This window comes from Motacilla alba, chromosome 1 (genome assembly GCF_015832195.1).
Source record: "Motacilla alba alba isolate MOTALB_02 chromosome 1, Motacilla_alba_V1.0_pri, whole genome shotgun sequence".
In the NCBI taxonomy this organism is placed as follows: Eukaryota; Metazoa; Chordata; class Aves; order Passeriformes; family Motacillidae; genus Motacilla; species Motacilla alba.
Window position 1 is genome coordinate 71,681,012 of NC_052016.1, and position 20,257 is coordinate 71,701,268.

General features: G+C 40.2%; 1 protein-coding gene across 12 annotated transcripts in view; it reads right to left on the minus strand.

Moving 5' to 3' along the window:
• Positions 1–18,674, minus strand: part of PCDH9 (protocadherin 9) — a 674,946-nt gene extending 656,272 nt beyond the window's left edge. For 11 of the 12 annotated variants that reach the window (XM_038148031.1, XM_038148013.1, XM_038148022.1 and 8 more), the window contains exons 1-3: positions 18,660–18,674; positions 18,060–18,502; positions 13,680–16,849 (exon numbers count right to left, since the gene is read on the minus strand). In XM_038148031.1, coding sequence (XP_038003959.1) covers positions 13,680–16,715 — 3,036 coding nt within the window. In that variant the 5' untranslated portion in view covers positions 16,716–16,849; positions 18,060–18,502; positions 18,660–18,674. The other variant, XM_038148003.1, reaches the window with a different exon arrangement.
• Between the last annotated feature and the right edge of the window lie 1,583 nt (positions 18,675–20,257).

Here is a 20,257-nt window from a genome sequence, read left to right on the forward strand (position 1 = left end):
TAATGAATGTATGTCTAGCTCTCTGCCACCTGAAAAAGCAAGAAAACAAAGCAGGACTTGTCAGTATTTTGCTTATGGCAGAAATCAGACATTGTCCAGAACCCTTTATGAGACACACTGCTACTTCTTAACTAGTTTGATTATAACATTCACTCCAATACTTCAACAGCTCAGCTTTCCAGCATATGGCATAATTGGAAGCAGCAGCCAGCAGGTATCACATGTGAATGGAAAATGTCTCACACCGAGTAACTACTGACTGTATCAAATATGTGGTCTTGTAGGCAGGTTGATGGGGGAAAATACTGCTAATAAAAGTATATTGAAAATGAGAGGATGGGAGGAACACCTGTACAGGAACACCTGTATATGAGGCAAGCAAATTACCTAGAAAGTTCAGAAGTAGAAAATATCAAAAAAAGTCATCAAGATCAGCTCAAAAATAAAGAGATGAGACAATAAAAAGGAACATTTTAAGAAATATAAACCCCAAACCTATGGACAGTTTCAGGAGAAACTTTCAAAAGGTGGAAGACATACACTGAGAAAAGCATTCTTAGGAGCAGGCAGACTCAAGCTTCAGAACAAAAAAACTCGAAGAAGGCAACTCATGCCCAGGACTGCTTGCCTTAGTTGTAAAGGAACTGACATTTGTTCCTAGTCTACTAGGGACATTTATGGCCAACGTGGAGTAGACCATGGATGGCACGTTTTATTCTGATCATGCTTCCTGTAAAATACTGTGGTTTACTTTAGTAAAAATAGAATACAGGCACATCTATACCATTACCATCACAAAGTAATGGCCTGTGCAGAATTAATGTTTGATTTTGGTGATTCATATTACTCTGCCTTAGGGGGGTGACTGAGTTATAGCCATTGTATGCAGCTGCAATCACTGGCAATCCAGCACAGTTTGCAGAACAGTAACACCGACATTGAAGATATATGAAAATGCATTGGAATTACACCAGATGGTGATGCAAGCCTGGCAGGAACACTTAGGGGTACCTCTGCTAATATCATCAGTATTATATGTGAAAGCCCAAGGACTTTAATTCAACCACAGGACCAAATTGTATGGTTTTTCCAGACAGTAGGACAGACTCAACTTGGCATCAGCTGAGAAGTGTTAAAGGACCCAGAGTAAGTACACATGTAAATCATATCCTTAAAGGCACCTCACTGCAAGACAGTGCAGCATGATTTCATACTGAAGTAGGTAAGGCAGTAGAAAATCCTGCTAAGGATAAGGTATTGTAGATTCATCTGTACATAGCCAGTAGAGATCAACCCCGAGTGAATTGTTCCAGGCTGACCTTGAGCAGCTATAGTAAGGTACAAAATACCTCTTTCTTGTCTCCACAAGGATTTTACATTTAGGCAGATATCTCACAACAGCAATCCTGATATAAAACATTTTCTTCCTGCAGTGAAGATAGAATCTTAAAAAAATGAGAAAAGGCACATCACATTCAAAAAGTAATGAGTGTACAGCACAGTCCAAATGTAAATGAGGTTAGGTCTATGTCAGTCAATTGCATTGTGCAAAAAGAGACAAAACTGAAATTTCTCCCTTTCTATTTCAAGATTTCTAAGAGCAGCAAAATTTACAGAAGAAAACGTCAAACAAATTGGCTTCACAGATAGATAGAGCTATATGATTTCTTTGTGTTTACAAGACTGAATTTTCTGTTGCACGAGTTAATGCGCTTTTTGAAAGTTACTATGGCACGGCTTATAACCTTCAGCAAGACATGGTAGCAGTTCAGATTTCATGACAGAATGCTAACTTATCTCTGATACTGAAAAAACTAATGAGGTGCTATATAGTTGCAGAGCAGTGTTAGATGCAGAGATATGCAGGCTTTTTTTGTTTTTCATTTTCTGTGTAACTGTATAGACATAAAAGTAATGAAAACCCAAAACAGGCAGCAAAAGCTTAAGGCTTTAAAGCTGGAATAAAATTGTGTCAGTGTTTTCTAAAAGAAATATGATAAATTTAAGCAATCTCAGAAAAAGCCCCTGATACTCCCACTAGCATTTTCTGCTGGGTCTAAGGTCTCAGGGGTAGTGCTTAGGTGAAGATCACAATTAAGCTAACACAGGCAATTTATTCTCATGCTGGTCTTATTCAAGTCAAAGCAATGGCATAATGTTAAGAAGTCTTAAGGATTCTCTTTGTTATGTTTGTTGCCTATGGCTTTTAATTGAAGGCGCTATCACAGCATCCCTATCAGATGCTAAATGTCATGAGCAGTAGCAAGCAGGAGCACACAGTGCAGAGGGCTATCCTGACCCCCAACTATCTTTACTGAGGACAGCAGGATGTAAGATATAACACTTTTCAGTAGCTAGAGGCTTACTGAAATGAATTTCCACAATACTGAATACAACTAAGGCTGCTATTTAGCACTAGGACATGAAAATGTTAAATAATACCAAGTGTGAGACAGTGAATGCAGAGCGTTTTTTAATGTGGTCACCACTGATCCAAAGAATGAAAGTTCTAAAATTGGGAATCGCTTCTGTGAGATACTTTTGACACATAAATATCATAGTTGACGACGAGAAGTACTTTGTCTGGAGGTGATCTGCACCATCTATAAAGCTTCAGCAGGCACTGAATGGAACTGCTCTGCTGAAAAGTACTCAGCACACTGCTTTGAAGAAGTAGACTCAAGGATCACTGACAATCTGTATATCACAGCAGCACTGCCAGCTTTCTTACTAAAGAATAAGTTTTCCTACAAGTTCAGTCATCTTTAAACCATTTTGAAATGTAAAGATATATGAATGTTTTAATCTCTCCTCCCAATCTCCCTTTCAAATTGCTGAACTCAAGAAGCACTATCCAGTTACTGAGTTGCAATCTCCGCTCTTCTGCTTGTGATTAACATTTTTTTGTTCTTGTTTCCTTTCAGAATCAATTTTCTATCATAAGTCTGTGAGATAGCATGCCTATTACAAATTGTGAATGCATTATGCCATATATAAAAGTATGACTGGTCTTATGAAAAGAAAAGAAAAAAAAAGTGAGCAAATAAAAACATATATGAAATAATTATTTTGTCTACTTTTTTTTAACTACAACACATATAGAATGGCTTGCCATATTATGCTGCTATACAGATATGCTTCCAAATGTTTCAAATCCTTGAATCTTAAAGACCATGGTTCATTAAAAGTCTTTGTGCGGACACAAGCAATGTGTGGTTATGTGTTGGGTGTGCTAGAACAGATTGTGCAAAAAATGTGCCACTTCTGTACTGTGATACTATGTATTTGAGGGGGAAACTCAGATTTCTAATATGTGCATAAATGTGTTTTACAAAAATAAGCTTTCTCAGAGAATAAAAGAAAAGAATAAAAAGAGAAATGTGAAAGGACAGAGATAGTATCTCATAAAAGAAAGAGATGTATTTAAGCATCAGCCAAATGATACTATTTTTCATATCATTTATAGCGGAAGCTTGAGGACTAAAATACTTCACAAGCCATTAGCTTCCTGGTACTCTGTGACGGATTAGAGTATTTCTTAATCAACTGTTAAAGCACAGAAGAGGGCCAAAGCCTAGATTCAGCAAAGCTGAGTGATACTGAAATCCAGGGATGTTCAGTGGGGATGCTATCAATAGACACATCACAAAACCACAGAAGTGCATCAGTTTCTCAAACCTCTCAAAAGACACCTATGCTTTTGTCCATTTCTTAGTCGGGAATTTGGAAAATCACATTAAGAAACAAAAGTTCTGACTTGTACTCAGGGAAGCAGATCAAAACCCCAAGAATTTTACAAGATTCAAATTACTTGCTGAAGGTTCTGGAGCCTGCTTTGCCCAGAGGCAACTTTAAAGCTTACGCAGCCTACCCAGAAGCGGTCCTGCCCTACTGGTTAAATACTTTGGGCTGCATGAGGTTTGTTGCAATGCATTAAAACCACAGCAAGAACGAAGAATAACAAAATCAAATGTATTTAAGTCTCACTCATATTTTTATCTCATTCACACAGGAAGGACATTCATAAAATTCATACAGATAGTCACCTACAGCTCCATTGTCCACCTGGACTGTACCAGTGCTTTCAACAGAATGGGCATTAGAAGTGGGATTGGAGTGACCTCCCTTCATTATATCCATTTTCCTCAGATGTTACCCCACTATAGAAAAATACTGCCATTTTTAAGTTTAGGAAAGAAAAAAGGTGTTGTAAAATAAAAATAAAATTCTAGTCACAGCAGCAGATCACCTATCTTGTCTAATTTTGTACTTCTGTTGATTGACAAGCTGGTGCTCTTGTAGCATACAAAGGCAAAAAAATCAGGCGTTCAATTCAAACTGAAATGTTTGACAGATGTAACAGCTTTCTGCAATGAAACTGATGAAATCTCAAATAGCAAAGTCCATCTCCTGTACAGTAGAGAGATTAAATTACAACAGGCAACATTTACCATCCTCAGCAGATGCAGATTTAATTTGGGGGCGGGGGACGGATGTTGTTTGTTTGGCTGTTTTTGTTTGGTGGGGGGTTTTGTTGGTTTTGTTTGTTTCTTATTTATGTGGCAGTAGTTAAAAAATATGGGCTTTGCAAGTGGTACACAGCCTACCTCCTGCTGCTCTGGATGCTGCAGACTTCAACACCATCCATGTTTCAGAGTACTGTTGTCACAAACTGAAGGCAATTTCAAATTCTCTTAGTGGTAACCTAGCATGTCACTGACATTTTGGCCTGTATTTTTGCAATGGTGAAAGTGAGACAATCTGACAACTGACTGAAAATTTCTACTGCTACACGTATCTTTTACCAGAGAGGTAAAAGAAATATTTTTACACTATAATGTGAATGGCCTGTACTAAAGTTCACAGAACAAGATACCAAGGAACGTGCAGTGCTGAGGAAAGCCAGAAATACTCAGATCGGCACCAAAACAAAATAATTGATGATTCATTGCACTGTCTTACTAAAACAGATAGCTGATGGCCAGATAGGGATTTAATAAAAAGCCAGTAAAACACTTTCTGCTGATTTGGAAACCTTTGAATTTGAGTCGTAAACTAAAGAAGACTTCTCAAGGGCAACTGTGCACATACATTTTTGTGCCCACATGCATTATTTAAATAATACCTTCACTTAAAGAAGTACGTAACCTTAAAACCCTTCTCTTGACCTTGGTGAGAAAAGGAAAGTGAAGAATATGGATCACACCAATTTATACTCTTCACTGGATGTGGGATGCAACTCATTAAGCTGTGTTGCTCAGCTTTGTCACTCAGCTTAAAGCACTATATTTTCTTCAGGATGGGGTAAATCCCAAACCCATTGAAGTAGACTAGATTTGTTACAGAATTAGAAATCAAACAAGATGAATCCCACCATAGTCTCAACAGAAGCAAAATGCACTGTGTGCAGAGGCACTACCAGCTAAGTGTACTGGTGAAAACTGTACCAATTATACTTTTTGTGAACATCACTCACAGAAATAAGATCCACCATCAGAAGCTGGGCACCTGAAGAAATCATGATATATTCATCATATGCTCTAAGAAGAGGGACTGGAATAACAACAGTATTCTCAAAACCTACTCACTGATTGGAAAGCTACTAAAAAAAAAGGTGTTAAATATCATTCCCTTTCAGGCTGTGCATCCTGTCAACACAAGAAGGAGGTGTTCTCTTAAAATTCATTAGTCTTCACCTTTCTCTGAAACTCCTGAATCCCTTCCTGTAAAATCAAGCTTTTGTAAAAACTTTCTTCCAAAAAATTTTTGGTAAGAGAAGACAGACCTCAGTGGTCAAAGCATTTCACCATGAAGCTCAGCAGAGCAGCTGAGCTCTGCATAGGTCATATGTAGAAACATATGCATCCTACAGAACCTTTATATCTGAAAGCAAATTGTTTCCATAACTTTATGTGTTATGAAGGAGACAGATGTTTACATCTAGCAGGCATAGACATTTAAGAGATACTACAGCTGGCTACCAATCAACAAAGGGTGGGAAGAATAGCAAAATACCATTCATAACTGAAGCATGGTCTTCCTCTTGACTTTTTCAGTGTTTTAAAGGCTCTATGACCTTACAAGCCATAGTCTAAATTAGTTCATTTGATGAAAAATATTGTACAGGCAGATATTTAACACTTTTTAATGATAAAGAAAACCAGTGAGAGAGTTTTCTTACTAGTAACACATGAAAGCCTAGGAGGTGATAAGAACATCCTTCAGAACTGAAGCATCTGGCAATTTCACTGGAAGGAATGAGGGCAAATGAACGAACATCAGTTTCAGGCTACAAAGTATTTTGTAAATCAATATCAGTAGTGATTCTCTTTCAGCTATCAGCCAGTGAGAATATCCGACTTAGTTTTCTGGACTGGGAAGAGGCGGTTATTTTAAAATCTCCTTTCTGCAAACCTGAGGTGGGAAGCAAAGGAAGAAAGAAAAAACCTGCTGATCTTTCCCATTTTATCAGATTCAGCTCAAAATAAAAGGATTTTAAACTCACTTAATTTCAGATAAATTTTATATACTTTTATATTTTGGAAATATTATCTCAATATCATTCTATTGTTTTTATAAAAAAGTTAATATTAGAAAGAGCTGCAGATGGAATAAACCAGCAGATTTATTCCAGCTTGGATTCAACTTCAAATGATGAACTGTGACTCTAGAAAAAGGCTCTTTATAGTCCTCTTGCACAGGAAGCGTGCAATTTTTGAACCAACTTTGAAGTAATAATATTAATATTTGCACACAAAAAGTTCAGAGTGATATTTTACAAAAGAAATGGCAAAACTACAATATGAGGTCATAGGAAACTACACATTCTACACACCAAAAACTCCTGACAAATGAAGAATTACAAAATTTTCTCTCTGTGTAACAGAAGATTCAGGACAACCCATGTCAAGGCTTTAAAACACATCTCCGCCCCTGCCACCCTCCACTTCACTTGCTGCAAAAGAAAAAAGATGCAAAGAATAGGTAACTTTTGAGACTGATACAATTTAAACACCTCAGTATGATCACAAATCTAATTTTAACTACCTTTCAATGTATTATCACATATAATTCAGAGTATGTGCAAAACCCAAAAATTAAATTGGGAATGAAGGCCAAATTATTCAAAGATTTGAATGTCCAGATACTTTTAGAAAGATTTACATTAATTTTGTACCAAAAATGTAGTGGCCTTTATGTTTTCCTGAAACTCAGTGGTCCCAGGAATAATATATACATGGGTTTATATGGCTACAACAATATTGCTGTTCAAAACAATTTACCTTTTTTTTTTTCAATTTTTCATTATTTCACAACCACTGAAAAAGTAGCAATATCAATTTAAGGTGTCTTTTGCCAGAAATAGCTATTTCTGCTTCAAGAGAGAGTTTATACCTCCCTAGAAAATAATCCATTGCAAGTAAATTATTGCAGCTCCTTTAGGAGTAATTTTTTTTGTACGGTGTTTTAATTGTAAGGGAACAGTTAACATGCATTTTGTGTCTAGACTAGCACTTAAAATCTCAGTTAGCTAAGATGCTAAAGCCCTTTACGTAGCAAATGTCTTTCTAAAAGATAGACATGAACAAAAGGTGTTCTCCTCCCCCCACATTTCAGTAAAATGTGATAGCATTTATCTACCCATTTATCTCTTATGTACAGTCTGGTAAATCTTTCCACTCAAAGGAATGTCATCTCATGTAAACCAGAAATGATCTGATTAAGTGCCCACATCAGTGTACCGGGATAAATAATTTTACATACATTGTGTCACAGGTTGGAAAGCCAAAGAAATAAAAGAAGGAAAAAAATAAGACATGATGCTATGTATGTTCTTTTTCTTCAGCAAAGATATGGACATTACAGAATGGATGCAACATGGCCGTACTTAAATAGCAACTGAGGAAACTTATGAGTATAGATTTTACAGACCACCATGATGTTCTGTGAAAGAAGTGATACCAGAACACCAGGTAGCACCTGTAATTCCTGTTAGGTCTTTCAGAACACTTTATGTTCATTTTGCCAGTTAAATCCTATATGTTCAATGCAATTAAATGGTAGAGTAAGAAGACACAGCATCTCCTTAACTAAATGAAACCTGAATCCAGCTATTCTTGAACAGAAGATGCCTAGATGAGGTTCTATCCATAGGCATTACGTATCTGGCCCTGGGACAGTATTTATATAAGACAATACTGCAAAAGAATCCTAGAACTGATGGAGCAAAATTACTCAGGACTTGAAACCTGCACTTCAGACAGGTAGACTATTCCCATAAAAAGTTGTTGAATGTAAATGGGTCACAGTTTTCATATCTTTAACATCTGTTGTTTATACCCAAGAAAGCACATCAGGGGCAAGAAAATTAATTCCCCAATTGCTGTCAACTGTGTTAGGGAACAGCAATAAACAGCTTACTGTAAGCCCCTAGCTACAATAAAATTGCTGTCAATAAAGTGTGGCTGATATGGTTTTGCTGCGCTAGAAGAAAAGATTCTTTGGAAGTGAAAATCTGAAATGGAAACAAAAAAGATTCTCCCTTGTTCCTATATACAAAAGAACATTATCACAAAATTGCAATAGCATAAAACTCTCAAGATCCAGTTCTCACTCACGTGTGTGGCACAAATTTCTTAGCATATGTGAAACTTTGGCTTTGGATATTTGGGACAGATGAGACTCCAGTGATTCTGATAAAAATCTCATGCACAGGAAACATTTAAGGAGAAATGAAGATTACTAAGCTTTTACTGTCTGATCTGTATACACAAAATGTTCCCTACTCTAGTTGAGCAAGTCTACCGTCACTACTGAAAATGGTATTATAGCTTAGGGTTATGTTCAGATATCCATTATAGCTCCCAGTTTTCACATGCTCATAACTTTCTGAAAAATTCTCCTTTTCAGCTGAAATTTTCCATGCTTGGTCTCAGCTCAAAGATGAATTTCTTTAGACAGTTCTGTGAAATCTGTTAACCTATTTTTCAGTTATACAACAATAGAAAAAATACACTGTATATTATTACAATTTCTAATATTTTAGTATAGATATACAAATATACAGAACTAGAAAACAATTGAATTTTACATGCAGACACTTTTCCAGATGACTAGTCCTCACCCAAGACTAATATCCATGCTAACACATAAACCAAACTAAGCATACAAAAGAATGCATGTATTTTTTATTTATACGAAGTGATGAAACAAGGCCACTAAAAATAATACTGCACACAGAATTGTGGAATGCTATGGTTACAGAATTTTAATATTTGCAGGTGACGTAAGCTCTGCACTGCTGTTCCAAAGCAGATTTCCATCAACTTATGCACCTTAAAATTGCTACTCTCAGCATATCAAATTAAGAGTCATTAATGTTCTTAGCTTTTCTTTTCTCTTACAAAAACTCCAAACTTACAAATGTAAACACTCCAGAGTAAGATAACATCAATTAGATTTGCCACATAAAGCTTAAGTGATGTGCATTGATCAGCAGAGCCTGGCTACTTGTTCCTTGAACAGGCTAGAAGTCCATTGGCTAAAAAAGGAATAAAGCATCTCTACAAAGCTCATGTGATTAAGATTAAAATTATACTTTAGTATGGAATGTAGTAAATGTGTCATTCAAGCCCCAAATCCTTAATTTCTGCCACTAGACCACAGAAATACAAGGGCAGTGTTAAAACATATTCAACTTTCCTGAATCTTCTAGAACTGTGCACATTTCCAAAATTTCTATATTATCATTAAGTGCTTATAGTGTGCTTATGACTTTTTCTTGAAGACAACATCTCAAGTCACTTGGACCTTAAGGATCTGCTTCAGTTTTACCCCATTAAATGAAAGTTAAGCACATGCCTAAATGCATTTTGATTAGGAATGAAGACTGAAGGTTTTGCCCATAACCTATACTGATACACATTTTTTAAACCTGTGTTATTTGTCACTGCTGTGCTTTAAATCTGATTAAATGAAGTTGTTATAATTTAAAATTGGGATAACCACAGTAAATTTGCCTTAATTTCTTTTATTATTTAATCTATTGTTAATCTAATGACATTGAGTAGGAGTTTTTGTCTGTTTATTTGCTTTTCAAAAGAGGTCTTTCACACAGAAGAATACAACATGTCGTCTTCTGCTGTATTTCTATGTAGCTGTTTGGAGTAATGACTTACTAATTTGAAGCGCATTTTAAAGTTCAATCAAATACTGAAAAGAACACTGATTGAGAAGCCTGCATAGATTTCAGCATTCTTTATGAGTCATAACACTGATTTTGGAAGCTTAGCTATATAAGCTGGTGGTGTGCAACATCCTTTCCATACTCCTAATTATGTGAATTAGCATTTAGAACAATCCCAAGTTCAAGTATTCAAAAATGCTCTTTTCAGAGCATCCACCAGGTTTACTGCAAGATAGGCACTTGAAGGAGGCTTTGGTTTTCATACTGGGTACTTGTGAAACATCAATCTGTACAATTCAAAGTCACATGTAAAAACTTAACCACAGAATTTCCACTAAATTTATTTATGATTGCACAGAAATTGCCCACCAAAAAAAAAACCAAAACAAAATCCCCCAACCCCCCCCAAAAATCCTAAGAATTTTTTATTGAACAATATATTTTAAATTCTAAATGCTTTTTGATTTAAGACCTAGTTCTAACAGATTTCTAGGGTCATGTGCCCAACAAAAGCATTGGGATTTTGCTTGAATGCAGTCCAAGTGCTGACTTAGGTCTCAGCTCTTTTCTAATATTAATGTATCTGCAAGACACACTGTGTGTGTGTTTACATTGAACTAAAAGAAATTGTAAGTAAAGGTGGAGGATGCTAGTATTTCTTAGACATATATTTATCCTATATTTCATCTTTCCCTATCTTAACATCATCAACAATTCCCATGCTTTTTACAAAACCCACCAAGTTACCGAACATACATAAGTAACCTAACTCAAAATTAGATGCAGATAAATTAGTTATGTTAAACCTGAAGGAAACAGTGGCACAGAACTAAGTATCTCTTCCTAAAGGAATGTGTAAAAATTGTTTTCAGATGCTGTGGCATTAGCACACACTACTGTTCAGTAAGATCTTTGAATACTTTGCTTAAAGGTCATACTCTGTCACAATTTTTTTTTAAAGACCTTGATGGTGTATTTAACTTCTGTGCAAATGCATATCAGCTAAAATGCATCATAATTTTAGGAATTACAGACAGAAGAATAGGAAGATTGTTGATGATTACTACCATTGATGGTTATACTACTCCAGCCAAAATTGACAAGGAAGACTAAAAAGATTACATCCTGTAATACTCATCATTGGGAGAAAAAAACCCAAAAAGACACTATATCATTCCCCACAGAATAAAAATATACAAACTCAGATTAGGTAACTGTCTACCTAAGAAAGAGTTGTATTTTCATCTACATATAATAACACAGCTTTTTCAGGAAGCAATCCAAATCATGAGTAGCTACTGACTTCAAAAAGGATACACTAAGATATCATTGAAATTTGAATCAGGTCCATATATAGTTATAATTACAGATATTATTAAATGGAGACAAGAGTATTTAATGTAATGAACACAGGTAACTCTGGAAATACTGCCAGTTGTTTTTGTATGGGCGTGGGAGTTTTATGCCCCTCATGTTCAATTTTGCCATGCAGAGCTTACACATTCTACCAGGTTAAAAAATTCTGGGTGTCCCAGCTGCCTCTAGATACTATGGGGAGTTAAGTCTGAGTTTTCTGATAGAGTTTGGAAAGCTAAGTTATGCCTTAATTAAAATAATCTCAGAACAGAAAAGAAATGTATGGTTTGGAGGGATAACATTCTACAACTAAAACTGGGGAGAAAACTTCAGACAAGTAAGCACAGACTTCGCAGAGCTCTTCTATAACTCTTGTTTGTTTCTTTTTTTAATGGCTGTTTTTAACTTACGCTGACAATGTGTGTACAGTGCTGTGAGATGGCTTAGGGAGCAGACCCTTCTTTAAAGTCCCTTGGAGAGATTAGGGGCTTGTGAGATTCTTCTAGGGTGTATTCAGTGTCTCATAAGAAGGAGCTGTGTCAGAGCAGTTACTTTAGCAGAACTGCCTCCAAAGCGCTCGTTTTGTTCTTAGCACCTTGTCAGTGTGTCACCTTACAGACACACGCAAAGTCAAGACACACTTGTGGGAACGGCACATTCATCTCAGATAAGGCTAATGCAACAACAACAGGATGACTTTGTCCTAAACTTGGCTACCGTCAAAATCGTTTTGCAAAGACAAGCCTAAATGCGTCTCGCTTGGTTCCCTAGGATCCGTATCCCTGACAAATTCAGACAAACCACCCTCACTCGGGGGGTACCGCAAGGAGCACGGACGCGACTCCGAGCACGGAGGGAGCCGGCCGGCCGCTGGAACGAGGGCCCACCGCTCCCTGCCCGCGCTCCCGGCGCTCCCGCCGCGCGCTCCCGGCGTTCCCGGCCCGCGCTCCCGGCGCTCCCGGCCCGCGCGGCCTCCGCAGGGCTGGCGCGGGGCCAGCGCGCGCCGCGCGGTGCCTTGGCGCCACCTACGGGCCGCGCGCGCGCGCGCTCCCGCGGCGCCCGCAAGAACGAGCGCCCGTAAAATAAATTAAGACAGCACCGCATTTAAATCTTTATTAGCAAGGAGTTATTAGACCTAAGGAGGAAAAAAAAGAAAAAAAAAAACAAACCAAAAAAATCCACCCAACAACCTAATGCTGGATTTGGTTGAAATATGAGTCTCTCAGCTTCCTAATCCCTCTTCATATGGCGTGTTCCACAGTTTAAAATGAGATATGTCAGATCACTTATGCATTACTAAGATGAGAAAATATTTACAATGGGCTGACTTTTTTTCTTTTTCCTGCATAATTCAGATGTATTCAGAGAACGCATTCCTTTCAAAAGTATGCTTTGGCCACTTTTTAAAATACGCAGCAAACTGTCTATGCGATACCACCTTTCATCTATTACAACAAAATCATGTTGAATTCAAACAAGAGGAAGACTTACGTATGGCTTAGTTATATGCTACCAATAAACCACGTGCTTCACTGATGAAGTATCTTGGAAATTTGTCTGTTTTTGTTAGGGAAAAAAAATTACCCCTTTTAGTTACACTAACTTAGAAAGGTTCCAAATCAGCTTGAACAGCAAAAGAAATTCAAGCCAACTCACTTTGCAATTTGAAACAATGTACATATCCCTTCAACCTTGAAACAGTCAAATTTCTGACTGAAATTTAGCACATATGGAAACAGTTCTTCAATAAATTTTACAATTGGACAGGTAAATACTGGGGAGAAAAAAAAAAGGTTTTTTTTTCATTTTTGCTTATGCACACGTATGTGCACATGCATGGAGGCATAACAGTCCTCTAACAATGAAAATTCTTCAAAACCCAAAGTATCAGAGGCATTTTGCAAACACATGGTTAAGCCCCAGGTAAATGATAAAAGAGGTCAAGGTTTTTGTTTGTTTGTTCTTGTTTTTGGCGTTTGGTTACGGTTTTTTTTTGTTCCCCCCATAATGTTAATTAAATTAAATTAGCATGAAACAAAAAAAAAAAAAACTAACCCACAACACAGTGGCACTTTTAATACTGGTTGATCGGGCACTTGTATGCAGTACTTATAGACCAGTAAAAGTGCTCGTTTACCTGTCTGGTGTGTAAGGGGCCCTTTGTCTTGAAGCCTCCTTGGGAACTGCACTCTGAGGCACTGAAGTGATCTGAACTAGTGGAAGAGCGTTTGGAAAGGGTGTCACAACCACCAACAAAGGTGTTGTCCAGCGGGAGTTCCTGAATCACATGGTGCTTTTTCACTGAAACTGGAGTGTCAGGTTTGAGATGAAAAGCAGACTGCGGAGAGGCAGATTTGTAATGCTTGGCAAGATCAGGACTGTTAGGCTTAAAGGTTGATGGTGGTGCTGTGCCCCAATCAAATCTTCCTATACTTTGCTCCTCCAGCTCTGCTGGAAGGCTAATTGTCCCGTTGATAGGTTCATGAACTGCATCATCAGGTTTGGACTCCTCAATGGTCACAAAGTTCAAAAGAGAGCTCTTTGGAGATTTCCTTTTCTTCCTTTTCTTTTTCTTGTTTTGCTTGTTTTCCTGATTGGGAGACATCCACTCAGCACCTTGCTTGCTCCTCTGGGCAGCTTTGAATCTGGATGCATGTCGACAGCGAACAAGAACCGTGACAAATATCACCACTATGACAACCATGGCACCCGCCACAATAGCGATCATGATCGTGAGATAGTCCTCATTTTGGTAGGGTTGGCTACTGTCCCCTATGTTCCGATCCAAAGGCGTTTCCATAGTCCTGCGTATCAAGTCATAAATATAAGAGGCATTTCCAGCAGTATCATTTACATATAAAAATACAAGCACAAGAGTATGCAGGGATTTGGGATAACCCAAGTCACTTATGTTGACAACTAAGCGATGCAGGCCCACGTCATTAGGAGTTGGTTTTTCTTCTAGAGTGATATTACCTGTCACTGGATCAATCCGAAACAAACCCTTGTTATTGCCGCTTACAATCGTGTACTTCAGCTCAGCGTTCATGCCAGTGTCTATATCCACAGCAAAGACCTCAGCTACCACCGATCCTGGAATTGCTGAGAGTGGCACTAGCTTAAAAGAAGTATTAGAAGGTGGGTAGATGACAACAGGACTGTTATCATTAACATCCATCACGTTTATTGTTACTTTTGCTGTAGAAGAGCGAGGAGGTTGCCCTCCATCCACTGCCTTTACATCAAAGGTGTAAGAGCTCTGCTGTTCTCGATCAAAAGAAACGTTGGACTTTATAACTCCAGAGTACGGATCCAGCACAAAGTTTTCATTGTCATTCAGGATGGAAAGGGTCACTGCTTTATTTTCCCCAGCATCTGCATCAGTCACTGTGATCACCCCCACCGTGCTATACTTTGGTAAGTTCTCTGATACGAAAAACTGGAAATGATTATGAGTAAATTTGGGACTGTTGTCATTTTCGTCCAACACAGTAACAATTACAGCCGCTTGACTCTGCAAAGGAGGGGTGCCGTTATCTCGGGCTGTAACAGTGAAAATGAAACGTTCCTGCTCTTCTCTGTCAAAAACTCTGGAGGCTGTCAAAACTCCTGTCTTTCGATCCAGATCAAAAAAGGAGGCATTAGGACCAAGCTGATAAACAATGTCTGCATTTTTCCCACTGTCTTCATCTGTGGCACTAATAGTTGTTAAGTATAGACCACGACGGTTGTTTTCAGAAACTGACAGCTCAATTACAGGCTGGCTGAAAATCGGAGGGTTGTCATTTTCATCCTCCAGCTTAACTCTTACCAGGGCAGTCTGGTTCAAACTGGGCTTGCCAGAATCAGAAGCCACAATTTTAAAGCTGAATTCTTTGGTGCCCTCATAGTCCAACAAGGAAGAGGTCTCTAACAAATACTGGTTGTCGTAAACTGCTTTCAAGTGGAAGGGGACCTCTCTCTCAATGAAACAGATCACTTTGCCATTCACATCAGTGTCCTTATCTGAAACCGTAATTAGGGCAATCTTTGTATTGATGGGATCTTTCTCAGATAAGTACACTGTGCCATTGATGGGACTTATTATGTACCTGAGGTCTATGTTAGGAGGGTTATCATTTACATCAGTGACATTGATGGTGACAGTTGCACGGGCTGGTGTAGAGCTACCATCACTAGCCAGCACTGTCACTTTGTGAATAGCAGTCTCTTCTCGATCTAAGGACCTCTGAACTGTAATCAGCCCTGTGGTGTTGTTTAAAGCAAAAAATCTTTTGGTTGCAGGGGCAACTTGGGCACCAAAAATATATCTGATTTCTGCATTGCTTCCTATATCAGCATCTGTAGCATGAAGCTGAATTACAGAGGTGCCTACAGGGGCATTTTCTGGTATATGGACCTCTACTTGACTCTCTTTAAAGACTGGCCTGTTATCATTGACATCACTTACTGTGACTTGCAAGATAGCTGTGCTGGATTTCTGGGGGGTACCTCCATCCTCCACTTTGATTTTCATCACGTAGGTGTCTTTTTGCTCTCTGTCCAAGTTCTGCTGCACAATCAGCTGAGGCCATTTCTCCCCTTCTGGAGTTTCTACAATATCCAGTCCAAAGACACTCTGCCCATTTAACAACTCATAGTGCTGCACACCATTGAAACCTGTGTCAGGATCTGTTGCTGATGGGATTGGAAAGCGACTGTTGATCAGAGTGTTTTCTGGGATGGAGATATTGATGACAGGGGATGGAAACATAGGTGCATTGTCATTAGTATCCTTTACAATGATTTTTATTTTGATCAGCCTAAAAAAGTCATTGGGGAGAATCACCACTTCAAGTTCAAAGAAACACTCATTTTCTTCTGCATAGGAAGCTCCAGCACATAGTTTTTCTCTGTCTATTCTGTTAGATGTTGTAAAGATTTCCCCCGTGTTACTGGACACTTTGACCAGAGGTGCATCCCCTGCTTTAGACACCAGTCTGTAGACAAGGCTAGCACTGGTCCCTGTGGCAGCATTGATATGAGAAATGTTCAGGTCCTTTGGTATGTTCCCTATGGGCACGTTTTCAGGCAGCTCCTCTCTAATAGTGTAAATAAGTTCTTGAGCTATAGCAGAATCCAGCCTTAAACAGGCAATCAAAGCGGCCAACAGGTAAAAATCCCTCAGGTCCATGATAATGTTTTTATTCTCTTTCCACGGATTTTAGGACTTAAAGGTTTCCAGAGAGGAATGATGCGCGATTTGCAAGAGGAGGCATGCATGGACTGCAGGATGCATTACATCTCATTTCTTATTTGGAGACATCACTGTCAACACAACCACACAGAACAGCATTATTGTTTTTTTAGGCATGATAAATCCACAATCTCCAACTACTACTTGTTTTTGCAATGCATGCTTCCAGCAGTACATTTTCCTACTGCTCCCTTTTACAAGCAAGCCCTCCGGACAAATGCACCAATATCCCATCGTCTGCATTTGCTCAGAGCACAAATGAAAAGAACTATTTGCAGGATTAAGGGTAGCTACTGTTTCTACACATACTTTCTGAATAATTTCTTGGTACACCGTGTAATCCCTGAAGTGCATTCCCCCTCTACCCTCCTCCACCCAGTCATTTGGTACAAGTAAAAAATCTTCCTGGACTACTTCTAGATTCTAACTGCTATGCCAGCTGCCAAATGCAATTTGCTGTTTGCTTCCATATGTATTTTTTAGCTCTTGCTAACCAGATTTTTCTCTGCTCGCTGTGCCTTGCATGCCCCTCTACAGCTATCGTACTGGGAAATAACCACCCGGACATGCTGCTGCTGCAGCAGTCGTCACTGGCTACTTCACATCCCTGTTAACTGATGAGACAATAACAGGACTTACAGTTTCTTACACTCTCAGCTCAATGTTTCTTCTCCAGATGTTGGATACTTCTCCTTCTGTTTAATAACCTAAAACTTTTTTTTTTTTTTTTAACACAGTCTAAATCAGGAGGCTGGAAATTCCAAATGTAACTTTGAAGCAGGGAGCATGTTTACAGATGGGGGGAATATACATTTTTCTGATGACATGAGGAGGAAAAAAGGTGCAGCCTTTCCCCATTGACACTGGTCTCCCTTCAGGATGATATTAGCAGCTGCCACATATAAATACTGCAGACTAATAATGCAGGTGGAAGGAAAAAAAAAAAAAAAAAAGGAAAGCGACTGACAGACTTCTGTTTGCATGCACTGCTAACCGCGCATTATCGGGGTGCAAGGCTGCCAGCACCTACAGTTTGACGGAACTAGGCAGCCCTGAGCACTAATCTTATCTGCATTAAGCTGCACGTTAACTGATGCCTGTGATTACTTCCAGCAGAGTAATGCAGGTAGGGATGCAGAGACAGCGAGTAGGTGAGCCTTTCCCACCAACACCAACAGAATCCCAAACACTGATTCTTTCCCTAGATAAATATACTGTGCGTTGGCTTTTTTTTTTCTTTAAAGGAAATGCATCCCAGTTTAAGGGTAACTTTGCACTTACGTTAGTTGTCTACCTTTGACGATCTGCTGCAGCTAAGCAATGATCTGTTCCAGCAGATACAGCACAATGCATCTGGTAAACCACCAGTTTTGGAGAAATCAGCAGCAGCCAAACGCTTCCTCCTCGAGATATGTGTTGCTTCGGGGTGGCAAATTAGCTACTCCAGGGAACAAATTCACAGTTCTGTCGTTAGTCATCCTCTCCACGTTTCATTCCTGTGAAGCGGTGATCCTTTGGGTGCCTAACGTGCACGCAACAACCCAAACAAACAGCAAGAGAAAAATCCGGTGCAATCCCGCTTCTTAGAGCGGGGGTATTTTCCACTCTGCACTGCACACCATTCCCGTCCCTCTCTCGGCGGAGCAGAGGCAGCTACATGAAGTCTGCAACTTCTGACTGGAAATGGCAAGAGTTGGTCTGGCGGTGCTTCTCCCTCTTTAGCTCTGGGGTGACAGTTGCCCAAAAAAAAAAAAAAAAAAAAAAAAAAAAATCCTAATAGGTTATTGCTTTAGTGACGGGAGGAAGCGGCGGCGCTTTTCCTCCTCCTCCTCCTCCCTCCCTCCCTTCTTCCCTCCCTCCCAGCCTCTCTCCCTCACATACGCTCTCTCCTTCTCCCTCTCTCTCTCTGAACTGAAATTCTTGATATAACTCTCAATAAGCCCAAAGGGAGGGTGGGAGCGGTGCGAGGCCACCCCTCCCGCCGCACCGCATTGGCCCGCGCCGACGGGGGCGGTGGATGGCGGAGCGCGGCCGCGGCATTGGCCGGCGGGCACGTCGCTCCCCGGCCCGGCCGGGCGGGAGGGGGCTGCGCGCCGCGCGGAGCGGAGCGGACCGGCGGGGGCGCGGGGACGCGGCGGCAGCGGGGCGTTCCGCGGCGGGAGCGCGACGGACACACGCGGGCGGAGGGCGGGCGAGCGCTCCGCGGTCGGGGGCGCAGCGCCCCGGGGGGCGCGGAGGGGGCGGAAAGCAGCGTCGGGTTTTCGCGCGGCTGAGGAGTAATTTGGAAATAAGGGCTCGGTGTGCGTTGGGGTTGGTGGTGTGGTTTGAGGTGTTGGGGGGGGGGGGGCGCGGGATGCCTCGGTGCGTGCTCGGTGTCGCTTGCGCGGGGCAGCGCGACCGCCCGTGGTGCGAGCCGGGCCCGGCGCGTAGCGCTGCGCTGGCCGTGGGGCCGCCGCCCGGCGCCGCGCAGGTTCGGAGGCAATCGCCTGCCCCGGCCCGCCTTCGCCCGGTTCGGCCTTATATTTAATACATGCCCTTTCATCTATAATTCAGGCTGCTCTGACTCCAGCCCTGTCTCGGCTCCCATTTACGCCTGCACACCTTTCTCCTTCCCTTTCCCGAAGGGTCAGGGAGACACTCGCCAAGGGAGGTAGAGAGCTACTCTGCTGGTTTGGGTTTTGTCTGCTTAAACATTGAACTGGAAAAGATTCCTCCTCTCTGTGGTTTGATAAATAATAAAAGTGATCGTTTCGCCTTCCCCATAAATGACACAGGTAAATTATCCAGCTAGCCACAAAGAAGCATCACATGCCTGGAAGACACTGTAATAAAATGCCAATGTATTATGATGTGAGTGACCTCAAAAGTGTCACAAGAAGATGATTATAGTGCATTATCTATAGTGCATTATATGTAGAGCCTTTTTCAACGTTTTCTGAAGCATGAATGAACCTTTATTTGACTGTGCTTTTATTGCTAGTGTTTCTCAGCTTGAACTTACAAGCTGTATGCTAGAACCTATCCAATTTAGTATGCCCAGGTACGTGGCCACGCGGGCTGCTGCTTCTGGCTAAGCCTTTCAAATATATGTGGATAGAAAAAAAAACAAAGATAACATCAGCATTTGGCTTTTTCTGTATGTGGTACTATCTCATTTGCACGTTTTCAGTGGATAGCATTGGTGAGCTAAAGATCGGAGTTCTACCTTGAAGATTACATTTTCAGGTGCAGGCTCTTAGGCTCCCATATGTGTCTGCACATAGGATGCACTACTAACGAATGGTAGGAGCTGCTTGTACCTCTCAGAGGTCAGTAATTTGCATGGTTTGGAATTGTGTGCTACATACTGATAAATGTACATATCCTTGCAAGTCATATGGATGCAGACACTGTATGTGAGCATTGCACATCCTGTAATCCCATGATGTGTAAAGATTAAACACTCTCAGTTTTGCTGTGCTTTGTAATTGTGTCCAAAA